The sequence below is a fragment of the Gobio gobio genome (assembly GCF_949357685.1).
Source record: "Gobio gobio genome assembly, chromosome: 9".
Lineage (NCBI taxonomy): Eukaryota > Metazoa > Chordata > Actinopteri > Cypriniformes > Gobionidae > Gobio > Gobio gobio.
This window is the reverse complement of record NC_137115.1, coordinates 43,269,310-43,289,615: the sequence shown is the minus strand read 5'-3', so window position 1 is coordinate 43,289,615 and position 20,306 is coordinate 43,269,310. Positions and strand designations below refer to the sequence as shown.

Sequence of the window (20,306 nt, the reverse complement as noted above, 5' to 3'; positions counted from 1 at the left end):
TAACATTAACTCCACCCACTGACATCTGGTTGTCCAGACAATTTACAAAAGACGCTAAATTGTCAACAGTAACAATACAGTAGGGGTAAGGCGCGTGGCACAAAGTTTTGACGCAAATCAAGGCAAGTTCGAAATTGCTCTACTCCGTTCTTCCATCACATGTCAGATCGGAAAGCCATTTATTTTCAATACATTTACATTTACATTTAGTCATTTAGCAGACGCTTTTATCCAAAGCGACTTACAAATGAGAGCAATAGAAGCAACTTAAACAGTCAAGTGCTGTAACAAGTCTCAGTTAATCTAGCACAGAACACATAGGACACTTTATTTTTATTTTATAAATAAACATACAGAAAATGAATAGAATGAAAAGTGCTATTCTTGATTGGTCAGGTGCTGCTGGAAAAGATGTGTCTTTAGATGTTTTTTGAAAATGGCTACAGACTCGGCTGCTCGAATTGAGTTCCACCAGGTGGGAATTGAGTTCCACCAGGTGGGAATGGTCCAAGAAAAGGTCCGTGAGAGGGATTTCATGCCTCTTTGGGATGGCACCACGAGGCGTCGTTCACTTGTAGAACGCAAGTTTCTGGAGGGTGTGTAAGTCTGAACAAGCGAGTTTAGGTCTATTGGTGCAGAGCCTGTGGTTGCTTTGAAGTTGCTTTGAATAAAAATGATAAAATATAAATAAAAATAACAATAAAGTGTCTAACGTGTGTTTAATAATAAAGTATTTGTCGGTTTGGGTTAGGTGTAGGTATAGGGAGGATTTTAGTGTCCCAATAAGGTGTCATCCATGTTATAATTTTAATAAATATAATCATTTACACTCATTTATTATTGCATACCGTTTAATGTACAACAAAACTGAGGTGCAAACAGTATCTGTCACTATTTATAAGCAGCCTATAAATAGCATCTAACTACTATTTACACTTATTGCAAAGAAAATAGGCCTACTGCTATTTTTACATATGTAAATAGAATATGAATAGAATATGGCTATTTTCACTTGGTGTAAATAGCCGCTGCCTTTAAGTAAATATAATATAATAAATTGTTCCCTTGTTTTCCTAAATTGTGCACACAAAATAATAATTCATTCCCTTGTTTTAGTTCATTTAATCGATCAAAACAAGGGAACGAATTAGTACAACGTGGCCACGATTTACTAAAAAAAGAGAATGAATTCATTGAACACAATGTCATGTGCAGGGCTCCGTAGTAATGTTTTAATTTTTAAGAAAATTGGTATGATAATTTTTTTATTCCAATATTTATCATTAAAATAAAATCTTTAATGGCATATTTAAAAACATATATAAAAATGCATTGCTTAAAATAAAATCCTTTATTATCATTAGTGAGATTTTTTTCACATTTTGAAAATGCATGATTGAAAACCAAATGTAAGCAGGTAATTCTTCTTGAGGCAATTCACACAAACTGTAATGATATCACACCAAAGGTCTTCCCTTCCAGTTGCTACTTCCCCTGCTGATGAACCAGAGTGAACCAGAATCAATTTTTATGTAGATAAAATAATGTGGCACAATTGTGTATGTTTAAGGAAGTTGTATTTTTACTTTACGTAGACACTGCCAAAAATGTATTGTTTTCATGTATTTTGATTGGTGTATAAAGATACTTCTTTCTGGGATTATAGACATGAATGTTGCACATACATGAGGATTTACCCCTCTCAACCTACCTGTCGCCTAAAATGAGCTGTGCTCGACCCGCATGGCACTCCATGCCATTCTGTGTGTGTGTGTGTGTGTGTGTGTGTGTGTGTGTGTGTGTGTGTGTGTGTGTGTGTGTGTGTGTGTGTGTGTGTGTGTGTGTGTGTGTGTGTGTGTGTGTGTGTGTGCTACTATTGGCAACATGCCCATCCGCAGAACGCCACGCTGACTCGGTTCCTCCGCCGTACTGAAAATAATTGGCATTATCACTGACACTCTGACAAATAACCTTCAGAGGAAATCTGAATATTGCTGAGCTCATTCTTCTGAGCGAGACACAAACACTGAAGAGTCAGGTCAATATCACCAGTTTTGTTTAGCTCCTGTGGAAAACCAGAGACGGTGTAGAGACAATAATTTGTTAATTTCCACTAATATACTTCATGCTCTGAGATTTATGTCTAGGGGGTCTATAATACCTGGAGAGAGCTATCCGTTAGCATTCTTATTCATCACAATGACAGTTGTGCTGCTTAGGCATAAACCTGAGAAGTTTGAAATCTACCATCTTTGGCTAATGGCAAAACATCTACTATAATATAATGACACATCTGCCATAAACTGTATATGTTGCTTGCAAAACAAATTTATTTCGTCAGAAAGCATGGCAACATTTGAATGGCTGTCCGGGACGCTATGAAAATGTCATAGTTACAACTTTCTACCAGCAGGGGTTGATCAGCCAAACCCCCAAGCACTTGATTTACTTTTCCAAGGGATCACTCCTCTGGTTTTCACTTTTTCCAAAGTTAGTCAAATGAAGCCTTTCACTGCCCTCGTACACTAAAGGAGCGCTGTAAATATTGACTGCCGGTTGACTGTTATATAGACATAGTTATGGGATTGTGAGTTAAGTTTCAGGTCAATGAGGCAGATTTCCAACTCAAACTAATAAACCCTAACACACACTTCCCACACCACAGCACCCAACTGAGACATCCAGATGAAATATAGATAGACCATCTCATAATAATTAACCAGTCTTTTCATGAATTAAGGAAAGGCTGCATGAATATATAGAATTCACTTTCATTGCTTTCAGAACTGTCTCGTGAATAAATATTTAATATGTTAAAGCAGAAGAAGGAGAAGGTTCGAGAAAAGGCTTGTTTTAATTTGTCCAGATCATAATTACTGGAAGAAAGGCGTGCCTCCGGGGGATCGTGGCTAGCCCACATACCTACTTTTTTGTAGTTTGCTCTATGTCGGCGTCCTCGTATGTCTTGAGCCCACGTTCACCCGTCTCAAAGCGAGCTAATGAACTTCGGCTAGTCACAGTCGGAATGAAACGGAGCCCGTGACATGAGGGGGCCACTAGCTAATAAGAGGAAGCTTTGAGTTAGTTGAAAGAGCTTCCACAAAATGAGAAGAGTGTGGAAATATAATTATTAAAACCCAGTGACTCAAAGATTTAGCTTCAGCTTCACCTCAATGGACAATTCATCTGATTGGAACATCTGATTCCGTTGTGTGACCGTATTTCCCTCTTCGACAAGGGAGGAAATAGTATCCCATTGTACGTACCTTGCTGTGAACTCAACGAAGCAAGAAGGGAGAGGTGTGCAAAACATGATGGGCTTTAAACTAAACTGAAATTTCTAATTGAGGCAAGTGTCAGAGTGTGGTGAAATATTCGTTTTATTAAAAATGTACACAAGCTCTATTTTTAATTTTGTATTACTTCAGTCGACCCTATTCTTGATGGAGCCGTGCGAAGCTGGCAAAGGCGGATAATTAGACTGTGTGACAGAAGCACATGTTTGAAGGGTGATTCAGCTTTGAAGTGCACACAGACACATGACTTAGAATCACTCTTGCACGTGTCACTCTGGTTTATCATCAGTTACTTCTCATGCAGCTCTATTATAGAACATAAAAGCACACAGCATGACATCTGTGATCTGTGAAAAGTTTCGAATGGTGAATTGCAAGATGTTACAGTAAAGTTTAAAATTCAGCAAACTATAGTATTTTAGTGCACTAAACAATTAACCCAAATTCTTCTAAATTACTTTTATTCGAGTCAAAAATTGTATTTAACATCACTAGATCAACTGTTCAGAAGTTTGTGGTCAGTAAGATTTTGTTTTTAAATGAATTAATACTTTTCTGCAAGGATGCATTCAATTTGATCAAAAGTGACAGTAACCACATTTAAGAACAAAATTCCATAGTTACTTGCCACAACAGTTTTCAAAATTTAAAAATTAAAAAAAAAAAAAGTTTCTAAAGCTCCATATCAGTACACGTGACAACAAAAATCATCTTTGTCATCTTATGATTTCATTTTATTTTAAAATATATTTAAAGGAAAACTGTCATTTTAAATTGTAATAATATTTCACAATATTACTGTTTTTAATGTATTTTTAATCTAATAATTTCAGCCTTGGTGAGCATGCGAGCATTTTGTCTTTTCAAAACAGCAGTAGACAGGGATGGTGCTGTGTGGTTGAGTTTGTGAAATAATCATTATTATTTTTCATCATTTCAATAATTTTGCTTAGTACCGCTCCTGACACATTTCACCTTCACATCACTGAGAAAGCAAAAGCTATTTTGGAAGGATCTGTAATTTGAATGCAAATATTTGACTCGAAAACACATTACTGTGGACAAAAAAAAAACATTTTTAGCATGCTACAGATATTCTGTGATTTACCACTGACAAAATGACTCACAGGTTTAAGTGTTGTGCTTTGTGTCTTTGTTATGCGATTTGTGTCCCATCAGTGTGTCCCAGTGGCAAATTCGGGAAAGCCTGTGGTGAGATCTGTCTGTGCACTAACAATGGCACCTGCAACCCCATTGACGGCTCTTGCCAGTGCTTCCCAGGTTGGACTGGAGACGACTGTTCACAGAGTACGAATCAATTTGTCTTTCTCTCAGTTTTTGTCTTCAGTTTCGCTTTCTTTATTTCTCTCACTCTGTGTGTTTAGTCCTATCATGCCCCATCCACTTTCATCCATTTCTCTTTCATGGGCGTCTCATGTCATAGTGCCATGTAAATCATGACCACGTCCATTTTTCTTTGCCAAATACCCCACAAGCACCGTTGATGGAGACCAACAATTTCCTCAATAAATTACTTGATAGCACACTCTCAATAATTTACACAGCGCAAGAGAGCAGCAATATGAAATAGAGACGAGAGCAACAATGTCCCGGAGAATTTATCGCTTATTCGCTCTCCTCCCTCCCCTCTCGAGCTGTTAATCTAACGCTGTTTGCTGTAAGTGAAGGGGTGTTGGATTGGCTGTGGGAAAAGTGAGGGATTTCTATTATTAATTCCAAACAGTGACATTTTGAGCTTTAAATTGACTAAAAGGATTACACTGTTGCTACGGCCCTCATTTCAATGTGATTTCCGTTTTATTTTGGCTGTACCACATTTTATTTGCAAAACATGCAAATTTTACATCAAATGCATCCTTTTTTATACATGTTATGTCAAGTAGGGGCCTGTAAATGTGCGTTTACACACGTGTTTTATATTTAAACACAGTAGACCATGTGTGTTAGTCTTCATTTGACGGTGTCTCTGGCTCCGCAGTTTGTCCAATAGGCCAGTGGGGGCCTGACTGCTTGAACTCATGTAACTGTCACAACGGAGCCCAATGTAGTGCCTACGACGGAGAGTGCAGGTGCAGCCTGGGCTGGACCGGCCTCTACTGCACACAGCGTGAGTCTCCCTCACACACAAATACACTCACATTCAAAGTTATTACATGTACAATTAAACAAACCTCTATTATACGCATATACAAACACGTAATGAACCTAAAGTGACACAGTGACATCTGTTGGCAGTATTTCGGAACTGCACCTGAGAGTTGTGAAATCTCATGATGTTATGATGCCACAGAGTGGTCCTTAATAATAAATGCACATTTTTTCACGTCAGTCATTTAACTCATTATATGACCTTGCTCAAGGCTGAAATCAAAAACCATCAGCATCACGCCTGCTAAAAACGAAATCCATCTTTCATTCATTACGTCAATCATTTCTTGATCCCTCCTCTGCTGCCACTGTTTGAAACTTCTTTTTTTTTTATTACAGCAGTGATATAAACTCTTTCTTGAGAGTGATGAAATCAGTTTGCGTTTCGCTGCAATGTTTGCTCCAGTAGGCTTGTTATCTTTAGTGGCCAGACTGTCTTTGCGTGTTTGTGTATTTATGTACTGTACTTGTGTTTGTCTATGAATTGCTATTAGTGTCTGTGGCCGTTGTGAAAGGGGAAACACTGCCATGCTAATACAGTTAAATTAGGTACACGTTACAATAAATTCTGGTCATTTGCAGAATTGGAATGTTGCGGCTTCTCTTTAACCCTGGGTTTCCCGTTGCCGGTGCCATAAGCATACACCAACTGTGTGTTGTAGGTTAATGTGATGTAGCAGGATATCTCTTTCCTTCAGGCTGTCCCTCAGGGTTTTATGGGCGAGACTGTGCAGAGGTGTGCCGCTGTCAAAATGGAGCTGACTGTGATCATATCACTGGCCAGTGTGCCTGTCGGACTGGCTTTATTGGGACCAACTGTGAACAGAGTGAGTGTTGTAGCCTCTTTAAAAAATTGTTAGGGGGTTGTGAGAATGTCAGTTCGAAAGAGACGTTTAGCTGCCCTGATGATGTTGATGATGGTTGGAATTGATAATCTGTGTGTGTGTTCCCCATCCACCATCTCAGGCAGTCGATCACAACATTTGGCTTGTTTTACACAGTGTTTAGCAGGAGTTGTTTGGATAATTGTTTTCGTGTATGTGTTTTTGTACAGAGTGTCCTCCCGGGACATTTGGCTATGGCTGTCAGCAGCTGTGTGAATGTATGAACAACGCCACCTGTGACTATGTGACCGGAACGTGCTACTGCAGCCCGGGGTACAAAGGAATCCGCTGTGACCAGGGTAACACTCTCTTTTTTATGTCCTTTTTGATGATAAATTCCAAACATTTATACTAAACGAAGGAACCGGATAAGTTCTTTTGACTTTTTAACCACCTAGAACACCCTAGCAACCACATAGCAACACATTAACAACCAATCCGTCCCTTAGCATCTGCAAAGAAACCTTAGAAAATTCTCAATACGAATATCTGACAATTCATAACAACTCCCAGTTTTTAATATAATACTACAGTATCTCGAGGTAATTCCCTTCTCGAATACTTCTAATACAATTCAACACTTCAAGGTAATTCCCCTCCTGAAGTAAGGTGACGGCGTCCCATTGAGAAACTACTATCACTACCTCAAACACACACGAGCACACAGGTCTTTAGCATCTCTATACACTCTCACCGTCCTTCTCAGGTGTACGCTGGTCTCTGCAGGATCATTAATACTAACGTATTACAGCCTCACCCTGAGAACGGCTCTATAGTCTTCCAACACTATCACCGTCTCTGCTGTGATCTTTTGAGCGTAGAATCTTTAGTACTTCTATTCCTCAGCTACGCTGCATATATACCTGACACGACTCCAAAGTTGTTCTTTGCTGAAATGAACAGCTGGGAGATCACTGGTCACAACAACCAAAATGAGTCTCTCGAACAGAAAGAAACGTGTACGTTTAAACAACACAGTTTGAGTGAAAATCAATGTCACTCAAGTTTCCTTCACTGTGATTTGTTCTGGTGATCGGTTTGTAATCATATGACTTTTTTGGATAGTCTACATGGTCTTTGACCTAAACATCCTTAGTCTGCGTTAGTCTGTAGTTTCATGTTAAATCACCCTTTTACTACTTCTGAGGCCATTATATTAAGACCCTTAGCAACTACATAGAACACCCTAGCAACAAAATAGTAACACACTAACAACCACTTAGACTTTTAGCAACTTCACAGAATATCCTGGGAACTACATATAAACACACCAACAGTGTTGGGGAAAGTTACTTTTTGAAGTAACGCATTGCAATATTGGGTTACTCCCTAAAAAAGTAACTACTTTCCATAAAAATAACTTATTAATGCAATTAATGTTACAGTACTCTTGTGTAACTTTTTCTCACCTGGGCTGGGCATGATGTTTGTTTTTTTATTAACAAAAATTTTAAAAGGTCTATCTTTGGCAAGTGTACAGGCACTTTCACACCAAAAGTGAAATGTATAAGTCTCAGGTCAGAAGGAAATGCAAATTCACGCTGGTACAGAGGGCGCAGCTCAAACAAACCTTTCAGTTGTGCTGCCATTTTCAGTGTTGCCACGTTGCCAAGTTTTCCTGCGGAATTGGGCTACCTTTAAGTTGTTACCGCGGGTAATGTTTTTTTCCTGTGGGTTGATTTTCACCCCTGTATGTACGATTTCAGCTCCAACACCCCAAAACACACCCCCAGACGTACAAATTCAGTCGACTATTCGACCGCCTGATGGAGAAAATTCGCATTGGGCTATTTTTGAGTATTCTCACGTAGCCAGACCTTCAGACTTACGGCACAAGGTCTGGACGTTTTCTGAGCTTTCATTGGTCAAGGACTGCCCAAGAGGGCGTTTGACTGACATGTAATGCAACCAATCACAGTTCGTTTTGTTCCGCGTCATGCTTAGGGGCGTGAAAATGTAAAGTCAATGTCCCTGCAATGACAGACCGGCATGCATCTATAAATTGTTCATTCAAGAGCGTTGTGCAAGTTTACTGCAACAATGGAGCCGCAAACTTTTACTTTTGAAAAGATGACGACTTCGAAACTCCTGAAGTGTTTTCAGAAAAGTGTGCCATATGCATGAGCCGTTCATTTTTGGGCTACTTTTGACTGCCCATTGAGCTACTTTTGTTGCACAGATCTGGCAACCCTGGCCATTCTGGACTGCAGAAGAATAGAATGCATGAGAAGAAAGTTCAACACTCTTACTTCAGCAATAAAAAAAAAATGTCTAAAGTCATTTTGCTTATTAGTATAGTTGAATTGGATTATCAAAGGTCAGCTGCAAAGACATTGCTTAATAAAGTGAGATTAAATGCATAAAGTATATTTGTGTCATTTAACATATTTAATTATTGCATTTTTGCGTAATCACTGTTTTTATTCACTTATGAATCTGCTTTTGTGCAAGTGAGATGAGTTAATGCATGCTCACATTTATTCTATAACTACAATAACCATCATGTTTACACACAACGCCTCTGCACCTTTACTCACGACTTCTCTCAACATGGGGTCAGGAGAGGTATCAGTAAATAATGGGAAAACAAAGTAGCTTGTGTTACTTGTTTGAAAAAGTAACTCATATTTTGTAGTAAATTTAAAAGTAATGTGTTTTTTAGTTACTTGAAAAAAGTAATCTGATTACATAATCTGCATTACTTGCAATGTGTTACCCCCAACACTGAACACCAACAACCACTCATACTCTTAACAGTTACATTGCAACACACTAACAACCACTCAAACCCTTAGCGCCTGCATAGCCAGGCAACCGCAAGTACAATAAACAAGGTTTTGATATTTTATGAAGAAAATGTGAGTGGTGCACCATGCATTTTTTCTGATGTCTGCTATTGTAGGTGAAACAAGAGATTAGTATGCATAGGAGAATTCTGTTGTACCTGTACTTTTGGGAATGAAGTACTCTGATCTACTCTACTTAATTTCATTTTCAACATAATCATATTCTGTGTCCCAGCGGCTCTAGTGATGGAGGAGCTGAACCCCTACACTAAGATCAGTCCCGCTCTGGGTTCAGAGCGCCAGTCCGCTGGTGCTGTCATGGGCATCATCTTCCTGCTCCTGATCATCATGGCCATGCTCAGCTTGTTTGTTTGGTTCAGGCAGAGACAGAGAGACAAAGGCCAGGATATGCCTAGTGTCTCGTACACACCAGCCCTGCGTGTCACCAACACTGACTACTCGCTCTCTGGTGAGAACCTCCTTTGAGTCTAAACATGAAAACTAAACCCTGTATAAAAATACATAATATTATTTATAATAAAACTACTTTAGCTTTCACTGTAATAATTACTGCAATGTCATCATATCCGATTATAATTTTGAATCATCAAAAAGAGAACATACATTATTAACGCATTTACTGTCGCTATTCCAGAATATTAAAAATATTTGGCCTATAAATCCTGTATCGATTCAGTCTTCAACATGTTTTGCAGCTCATAGAAACAAACAAATTTAATGCATAAGCACTGACACCGCAAGGCAAACTGCAAACCACATTTTGTGAATCAGACTGTTCTTTGAAGTCCTGTAAAGTGCAAACCTAATGTCCTCCATTATTGCCTAGCGTATGCTGAGTTTGGTCAATCAATAAATGGCAAAAAATCTAATATTTTGGACGGATTCCCCCAACCACCCGCATGCAATGGTTCAGCACGAACCGCCTATAGGCTGTGTGACACATTTTAGCTTAAAAACTAAGAAATTCACCAAAAGACAACAACTTTGGGGCTCTATTAATTTTGTACCTACAATATTAGAAGATAAGAGTAAACTTTATAGTTACCTACGCAATGTGTAGAAGATATCAATAAAACATGTTGTATATTTGAAAGGATTATTGCAGCTTCCATAGACAAGAGTGTATATTGTAGAAACTATTAATGTTTTTTGCTAGTACTTTTCTGTATTTAAATATCAGAAACATAAAATAAACATTATATGGTTGAAAACACTGAAGAGTTGTGATATATGACAAGCACTGAGTGCGTCCATCTCATACTCAGTGCCAACCAAAGCACAAACGCAGATTTGAATGTAGTAGTTTATATCATGATGCTCTTAACGTTCTTATCACACCGGTGTGATCGTATGTTTCAAAGGGTTCATTATCAAATGTAAAAATATTGTTTTATTGCTCAAAAATCTGGTGGTTTGTATGGGCATGACACCTCTGCTTATAATCGTACATATTTTTGAAGAGTGTGTATTATGCATTGTATTATGGTTACCATGGTGCTACCACACTTTTCACACTGTATACTGATAACTTTTTCTCAAGTATATTTTAAAATACTGCATATTTATGGTAGTTTTGTATGTCAGCTGCATAGATGCTAGTTCTATTGATATGGCTATAAGTGACTCCACAAATTCCATTAAGTATCATGAATTTCTGTCCATTAAACTGCCCTTGTCTACTCTGTTATTGCAGGAGCAGGATGTCATGCATTATCAGACAGGAGTTTGTATACTTGTGCAGTGTGATATGTAGGAGTTTTGAACATTGCTGTCTTGCTATCACTCCTAGAAACATCTCAGAGCAGCAGCAGTGGCCAGTGTTTCTCCAATCCCAGCTACCACACTGTGGCGCAGTGCAACATTTCATCCTCCGTCACAAACAACCTGGACGGCACTCTCACTCTTAAGGTAAGCACATTCGGGTCACGACTCCATGTAGGTTTGTTAGATTAGCTATTTTCAAAAGTTCACTAAAGTTCACAACATTTCCGAAGTAGCTGCTCTTGTGCTTAGAATATTACATTTAAAAAAATGTATGCCACAACATGACTAAGAAACAAGGGATATAAAGTTGTGCATTTTCAGCTATAATGCCAGACTTTGGCAAGCTGTGTGATACACTACCATTTGAAGGGATAGTTAAAGGGATAGTTCACCAAAAAATGAAAATGTGATGTTTATCTGCTTACCCCCAGGGCATCCAAGATATAGGTGACTTTGTTTCTTCAGTAGAACACAAATGCAGATTTTTAACTCCAACCGTTGCCGTCTGTCAGTCATATAATGCTTGTAAATGGTGACAAAATCTATGAGAGTAAAAAAAACATGCACAGACAAATCCAAATTAAACCCTGCGGCTTGTGACGACACATTGATGTCTTAACTCTGCGGACCGGGTACAGGGTCCGGAATGACATCATCATGTATATACTTTCAATTTTAAATGTCTGTGGAGGAGCTCTGACCTCATATGTGGTACCATTTGAAAGCTCCTTAGAGTCTCTACTTTCTGGAGATATGCATCACTTTGGCATTTGTTTTACACAAAGTAACTTATTTACACTAAATTACTCTGGTACCATTTCCGTCTGGATTTGGCCTACCCAAATTGAAAATTTGAATTTGGTCCTACCATCAGATCCATTTGTATAAATCTTGCATACAACATGATACAGACAAAATATTTTTTTCCACTATTTTCTGGAATTTAGTGGAAACAGCCCAAACTGTCTGCAGGGTGCTAGAGCACACAGGGCCTGAGTTACACACTTTCAAAACTTTCACACTTTCAAAAGAATTTATTTATTTTTTTTAATCAAAAAGTGCCTCTTTTTTTGGGGGGGGGGGTGTATTATTTACCTCTAATACAACACTATGTCCAACAGCCTTGAGTGCACCATCACTTCCGGTGCGTGAGGTCTGTACACTATATGTTGCGTAAACTACGCCCGATCCTGTACAGACCTCACGCACCGGAAGTGTGCAATATTTACTGTATTTTTAATTAAATAAATGCAGTCTTGGTGAACATAAAAAAATATTACCGACCCCAATCTTTTAAACCGTAGTGTACATTAGACAGGGTTAATACTAGTGACCAAATGATATGTTAAAGCTCTTGTAACAGTAAAATGGGCTTGTTAGTAAAATTTGTTGTTTTCCTAAGACAATAATTTTCAATATATGTAATCATGCCAGTAAGATACATTTTATAGCTTAAATCGGCCTTAATGAATCCCTGCATTGCACAATTCCATCAAGTCTATCAAGACAATGGTCGCTCAGAGTGTCTTTGATGTTTTCTTTTTCCCTTTAGAAAGGAGACAGGAACAGTTCAGAATGGAGAGCGTACTGCAATCTCAATGACCTGGGTCAGTGTCCTCACTTAATTTCTTATCTCACCCTCTATTCAACCCATCTTCTATCTGTTCCCGTCAGACAAAAGTACTCATGCAATTTGAAATGGATTAGATATATCATTCTTTTCTCCGCTCATCCTATTCTACAAAACAAATAAGACATTTGTTTTCTATTGAGGCACCAGAGAATTAAACTACTTACTCATTCCTGGGGGGGGTTGCAACGAACACCAGACGGCGCTTCTGGCACTGGAGCAAGACCTCCTCCTGCTGCGTTTTTAATAAGCCCACATGCATGTGGTGGAAGGTCAGGCTTTGCCTGTATTATTCAAGGTCACTCCGACTAGGGGGGAGAGAGTTCATTAACTCTCTGACTTCCCATCCCAAGGCACCTCACCCCATTATGTCTACCTGCAGGTCTGCTGATAAGGCTTCGGCAGAGCATGGAAGGCCTCAGAGACTCGGGTTCGAGGTTGGGTATTTCCATCATCATTTTTTGCAAGCCCGTAGAGGAAGTGAAATAGGGCCAGTGACCACAAGTTCAAATTGATTTCACCTTGTTATTGGAAATTTCCCTGATTTCTGATAACAGTGCTGAAAAGAATTGTAATGTTAACTTGTAAATGACAGCCTGTTTTATAAATGGAAAGTTATTTCAAAGCCTAAGCCAAAATTTACAGACGTTTAATTACAGACGTTGTCTTCTTGATTCATTGTTTACAAGGAATCTGTGTTCAAGTAAATGATGACTGATTTGATTTCAAATCAAGTGAAAGTACAAATGGCCGTTTTCTTTCATTCATGTTATGTTTGAATTCTGCATACAATCTTGTTGGAGTTGGTCAAATTGACCCCAATTGGATTTGTAGGGGAATTTACAGTTAAGACCCGAGGACCAGATATGATGAATTAAGACCAGAAGTCAGAGATGCAATCAATTGAAGAGTATTTTACTGAAGAATAGTTTGCAGTTTCATCAGCAGAAGTCAGCTCCACACTCAGCAAGGAGTTCATAGGCCGCTCTGTGTACACAATCATTACAGCAGCAGTTTTTCTCTAACACCGATCACAAAACTACGTCATCACATCAAGTAGAATGATTCTAAGTGGTTAAGGCATAGATAAACGTAGAACATTTCCACATATAGGCAGTTAGTCAGACACATATCTCCATTGATTATCAGGATGATGACCAAAATCCCAGTTTAGGCACAAAGTGACCCACTGAGGTCACAAACCTGAGTTCGGATGGTCATTTCGTCTCCCCTGTGTGCCAGTTGCTCACCTCCCGAACGTCCGGTCCTGTAACAAAGGATATTGAAACACACCCACAGATACACAGCTTTTTCAAGGTTGGAGTTGGTCGAGTTCTAGCTCTGATCAGGAAACTTTCTTTAAAAATACTGATAAGATGTCCTTAAGAGGTTCTCTCAGTACTTTCTCTCAGTAAGAGGTTCAGACAATATTTGTCTTTATTCTCCAGTGATTGAAGATAAAAAGTAAAGTAAATGCTTTAACTAAGAATTGACCTCAGTGTCCTAGGGTATACTGTCTATTGAATATTTGAAATGATATGTATTGTGAAAAGCGCTATACAAATAAATGTGAATTGAATTGAATATTGAAGTGGCAGTGGATTCCAGAATCCACCCCTTCAGGTTCAATACAACTCCCCAAAAATTACACTAAGGAAAAAAAACAACAACAACAGAGAATCGGGTAGAATTCACTTTTAATATCAATACTTTTCACACATTACGAAGAATAAATATCTTAATTTATGATTAGTAAAAATGTTGTTGACCACTACTTTTAAGATGGCCCAAACGTGCCATTACACATTTATAACAATAATATCTTAGTCTAATCCTTAAGTAATCTTGACAAACTATATATTTTTTGAAAGCTTTCAAAGTTTTCATATTTGGTGACTAATTTTCAAAAGAAATAGACAGCGAAATATTCTCCATTTGTGACACGGTGCTGAACTGACACATGCCCCACTTCTTTCTGTTTGTTTTTATGTGGATTAATATTGCAGTGAGGGATCAGTGCACAGTTTGAGCATTTTCATTTATCAATCTAAACGTCACCTTAAAAACATGTCCATATCTCTTGGTAGTCAGCTGAGAAACGTGATGAGCAATGATGTGATTTGGTTGAAGGTTAACTCATTATACTCATAAGAGTGATACGTTAGTTATTGGTTAAGCGCTTGCTTTTACTTGTGATGGAAAGACAGTCCTTCCTGTGTTGTCTTTTTCAGTTGAACTCTGGCATTCATCTTGCTTACCTGCCTGCCAGATAATCCAACCATACAATAATACTAGATCTTCCCCTGGGTGCTTATAGTATATAGTAGAGTCTTGTGTGTGTTGGAAACAACTTCAGGAAATGTTAATTTATGATAGAAAATGTGCTACTATTTTATACAACCACAAATCAGAAAAAGTTGGGACAGTATGGAAAATGCGAAAGTGATTTCTAAATTTACTTTGACTTGTATTTCATTGCAGACAATATGAACACAAAATATTTCATGTTTTGTCTGGTCAACTTCATGTCATTTGTAAATATGCATCCTTTCCTGTCATTCAGACCTGCAACACATTTCAAAAAAAGTTGGGACAGGAGCAATTTAGGCCTAGTAATGAGGTAAAATGGTTAAATAATGATGTGATTTGAAACAGGTGATGTCAACAGGTGATTGTAATTATGATTTCGTACAAAAGCAGCATCCAAGAAAGGTCTAATCCTTTAGGAGCAAAGATGGGCCGAGGATCGCCAGTTTGCCAACAAATACGTGAGAAAATTATTGAAATGTTTAAAAACAATTTTCCTCAAAGAAAGATAGGAAGAGATTTGGATATTTCACATTCAACAGTGCATAACATAATTAAAAGATTCAAGGAATCTGGAGGAATATCAGTGCGTAAAGGACAAGGGCGCAAGCCTAAGCTGAACAACCGTGATCTCCGATCCCTCAGGCGGCACTGCATCAAGAATCGTCATTCATCTATAAGCGATATCACCACATGGGCTCAGGACTACTTTGGCAAACCTTTGTCAAGTACCACAATACGTAGTTACATCCACAAATGCCAGATAAAACTGTACTGTGCCAAAAGGAAGCCCTATGTTAACAGTGTCCAGAAGCACCGTCGACTTCTCTGGGCTCGGAGGCATCTGGGATGGACCATCACACAGTGGAAACGTGTACAGTGGTCAGATGAATCAGTATTTCAGGTATTTTTTGGGAGGAATGGACGCCGTGTGCTCCGGACCAAAGAAGAAAAGGATCATCCAGACTGTTACCAGCAACAAGTCCAAAAGCCAGGGTCTGTCATGGTATGGGGTTGTGTCAGTGCCCTTGGCAAAGGTAACTTGCACTTCTGTGAAGGCACCATTAATGCTGAAAAGTACATAGAGATTTTGGAGCATAATATGCTGCCTTCAAGAAGACATCTTTTCCAGGGACGTCCATTCATATTTCAACAAGACAATGCAAAACCACATTCTGCACACATTACAAAGTCCTGGCTGCGGAGGAAGAGGGTACGGGTACTTGACTGGCCTGCCTGCAGTCCCGACCTGTCTCCAATAGAGAATGTGTGGCGCATTTTGAAGCGCAAAATGCAACAACGAAGACCCCGTGTCCTGACATTTCATCCTACCCATCAGATTGTCCTACCAAGGCTTACTGCGCATGCCCACATCAACATTTTTTATTTTTTATTTACATTTTAAGGGTAGGTTTAGGGTAGGGATAGGGGTAGGTATGGATATTAATGGATATTAATAAAGCAAATCACATTAATATGATTCTGGTAGCACAATCTGATAGGTAGCATTTTACATCCATATTTAATATTTATTTATTTAAAATATTTACATAGTTTTAAGGGTAGGTTCAGGGTAGGAGTAGGTATGGATATTAATAAAGCCTCAAATCAGATGAATATGATGCTGGTTGCACAATCTGATAGGCAGCATTTTTTGCTGTCGAATTGTGCTACCTACTGTTTTAATGGGAGGTAGCAAAATCTGACAAGGTAGGACAAATCGACAGAACACCCCGTACTGTTGCCCACCTTAAGACTTGTTTGCAGGAAGAATGGGACAAAATTACACCTGAAACACTTCATCACTTGGTGTCTTCAGTCCCTAAACGTCTTTTAAGTGTTGTGAAAAGGAATGGCAACATTACAAAGTGGTAAATGCTTTACAGTCCCAACTTTTTTTTAAATGTGTTGCAGGTCTGAATGACAGGAAAGGATGCATATTTACAAATGACATGAAGTTGACCAGACAAAACATGAAATATTTTGTGTTGATATTGTCTGCAATGAAATACAAGTCAAAGTAAATTTAGAAATCACTTCTTTTCTTTTTTATTTGCGTTTTCCATACTGTCCCAACTTTTTCTGATTTGGGGTTGTATATTGGTATGTAACATTCATTTAAAATATATATATATATATATGTATACTACCTTTCAAGAAGTTAATACTTTAAGGAAGGATGCATTAATTTGATTAAAAGTCTTTTAGGTAACACTTTATAATAAGGTTTCATTTGTTAATATTATTTAATGTATTAACTAACATAAACTAACCATGAGCAATACAGTTGTTACTGTATTTGCTAATCTTTGGTAATGTTAGTTAATAAAAATACAGCTGTTCATCATTTGTTCATGTTACTACACACTGCTTTAACTAATGTTAACCAATACCTTTGATTTTAATAATGTATTAGTAAATGTTTATTAGTTCATGTTAACTAATGTTAATGAATGAAAAATTCTATTTCAAATAAATGTTCTTTTGAACTTTCTATTCTTCATAGATACTGAAAAAATGTATTACGGTTTCCACAAAAATATTAATATAATAAATGTTTCATGAGTACCAAATGAGCATATTACAGTGATTTCTGAAGGATTATGCGACACTGAAGATTGAAGTGATTATGCAGAAAATTAAGCTTTGCCATCACATAAATTAATGTTATATGAGAATACTGTCACGCTTGGCAAAGCGTGGTTAAACAGGAACAAGATGAACAACAAGCTTTATTAGCACGAACAAAAAACAACTAAACTTACCGTAGTAAGAACCGACAGAGAGAACTAAAACACAACAACTTGTATACAAAGGAAAACAAGGGTAATTAATGACCAATGAATCTCCAGGCACAGCAACTCATAAGTAGTGGGAAACAAAGCCAAACAAAGGAAAACGGGAACTAGCGAATACATACTAAAAGTCCATCAAAAACGAAACTAACATAACTGTTACACATATATAGTGGGGGCCAAAATGATTAGAACACTTGGCATTTCAAGAGGACAATGACCCAAAACATTCTTCTAACTATTCCGGAACCACCTGCGACGGAAGGAATCTGCTGGAACATTGAAAATGATGGGCTGGCCCCCACAAAGTCCGGACCTCAACCCCATCGAGCACATTTGGGGGGAAATTAACTGGACAGATCTATTGTACATTTAAAGGGAAGTCTTTGGCATGGGATAACATTAGTGTTGAAGTTCTCAGAGGAAATATATTGACACTATGCCAGAGAGATGTGCTGCTGTAATTGCTGCAAAAGGTGGACAAACCAAATATTAAAGTTAAAAATGGATAAAAAAAACAGTACGACTCAATTCATCAGAGCAACCATCTGCATGTTTCATGAACATTATGAAATTAAAAAAATGGAGGCAACAAAAGGTCAATATTTTCAGATCTGTCAGGTGTTCTAATGATTTTGGCCATCATATATATATATATATATATATATATATATATATATATATATATATATATATATATATATATATATATATATATATATATATATATATATATATATATATATATACCATTTATTATCATCTATTTATACTGTTTCTGAGTTATGAATTACTGAAAATGTGTTCATGTGCCTCATTAGGAGTATCAAGAGGAGACACACTTACACTGAGGGACAACAAAACCACCCGAATGGCCAAAGGTAATGACTATGTTGGACATTTGCTCATGTTATAAATGGGCACCAAACTATACACAAGAGGTGTTTCTCAATGTCAAGGATCCTTCCTCTGTAGGACTAATCCTTCCAAGTCACTTCCTTCAGAGGCTAGGCGAGGCTCCTCTTTAGCATTCGGAGAACATGTAAATGGAACAGGCTTGCAAGTGCGCGTCAGCCTCATTACGTCAGTGAAAAGGTCCGTTAGCCATCAATAACGTCATTTGTATAATATCAATACGGTTGTAATTTGTACTGGCATTTAAAAGTTAATAATAATAATAATAATAATAATTAATTACATTTATATAGCGCTTTTCTAGGCACTAACTCAAAGCGCTTTTACATAGAAGGGGGGAATCTCCTCAACCACCACCAACTGTCACCAAAAGTTAAACTTTACTTATATTTACTACGGTTATAACAAATGTTTGGTAACGTTACACTTGAAAGCATATTGCCCCGTTAACGCTCCGACTCCGCCAACGTCCGATATTTTGTATTTTTTGAACAAGATGGCAAAGCTGCGCGCATAGGATTGTGGGTGATTTGAGAGCGCTAAGTGCGCGAAGTCTACTCGTATGCATCCTTTCCTGTATATGGCATATTTTTCGAACGAAGGACTCAGACCTTGGTTGAAATTCCGAGGATCCTTGACATTGGAACAGCCCTTCGACGGCTGTCGATGACGTAGCATCCTCGGAATTCTGGCTTCCGAGGATCCTTCCTTGACATTGAGAAGATGTCCTTTTCCATTTTTGTGGTGGTCCCTTAACAAGGACCATGCGTTCACTTCGATTTTTTAAAATTAAGAATGACAAGTCAGTAATATAGTGATCATACTGTGCCTCATTCGCAAATGCATTACTCTTTAAATTGTGTAACAGATTTATAAATAGTCTGTTGTGTCATCACTTCCTTCATTTTACAGTACACAACTTAATCTCTTCCTCTATATTTCTGGATGATGTACATAAGTAATACAGCCACGTCTATCTTTTACTCTCTACACAAACTCTTCTTCAGCGACATTATATGTTAACTGCTGTAACAAGATTTTCCAGCGCAGTCTAACAGGATTTCACTGGAAAAATCCACCCTGGGATGCTGTTTCTAAACAGTACATCATGGAAAAGTGCTTATTTTACATCTTTTGGCGAGAGATTGTCTTGAACGCAACTTAATTTTCCTATAATTCTTTGTATATATAATAACATTTATTACATTTTTCTCTCCCAGAGGATGATGTGGTGATTGCAATAAAATGGATATGTGAGTAATATCTCTTCTGTAATGTGTGTAGATTACATAAAGGCCTCCATGTGCAGCTCCAGCTCGTGCTCCCTAAATAGTGAGAACCCGTATGCCACCATCCGAGATCCGCCCAGCCTGGCCTGCAAGCACACTGAAAGCAGCTACGTGGAGATGAAGTCTCCAGCGCACAGAGACCTGACCTTCTGCTCCAGCACTAGCACAACCCTGACCACTGCCAGCAGGAACGTCTATGACGTGGGTGAGTCTGATGAAAGCAAATGAGTACTCGCTACTTATATAAGCTCCGCAGGTTCCTCATTATTCTCTCTCTAAGCACCAGGGTTGTTAGTATATGTTGTTAGTATGATGTTAGCATGGTATGGAAACTACATTTTCCATCACTTTCTCACAAATGAGAAAAACTAATTGCTTTGTAATTTCTATTGGAAATCCACATTCGGGGGTTGCTCATTTTTGCTCATAGATAATTAATAGAATAGTTTT

At 38.1% G+C, this 20,306-nt stretch overlaps 1 protein-coding gene across 1 annotated transcript in view; it reads left to right on the top strand.

Moving 5' to 3' along the window:
* Window positions 1-20,306, top strand: part of megf11 (multiple EGF-like-domains 11) — a gene marked incomplete at its 5' end in the record, with an annotated part of 127,869 nt that overhangs the window by 105,121 nt on the left and 2,442 nt on the right. Inside the window, 9 exons of the mRNA XM_079826160.1 lie at window positions 4,476-4,604; window positions 5,296-5,424; window positions 6,164-6,292; window positions 6,520-6,648; window positions 9,371-9,604; window positions 10,946-11,064; window positions 12,473-12,527; window positions 18,474-18,533; window positions 19,852-20,061. Of these exons, the coding sequence (XP_079682286.1) occupies window positions 4,476-4,604; window positions 5,296-5,424; window positions 6,164-6,292; window positions 6,520-6,648; window positions 9,371-9,604; window positions 10,946-11,064; window positions 12,473-12,527; window positions 18,474-18,533; window positions 19,852-20,061 (1,194 nt within the window). The remainder of the gene's footprint in view (window positions 1-4,475; window positions 4,605-5,295; window positions 5,425-6,163; window positions 6,293-6,519; window positions 6,649-9,370; window positions 9,605-10,945; window positions 11,065-12,472; window positions 12,528-18,473; window positions 18,534-19,851; window positions 20,062-20,306) is intronic.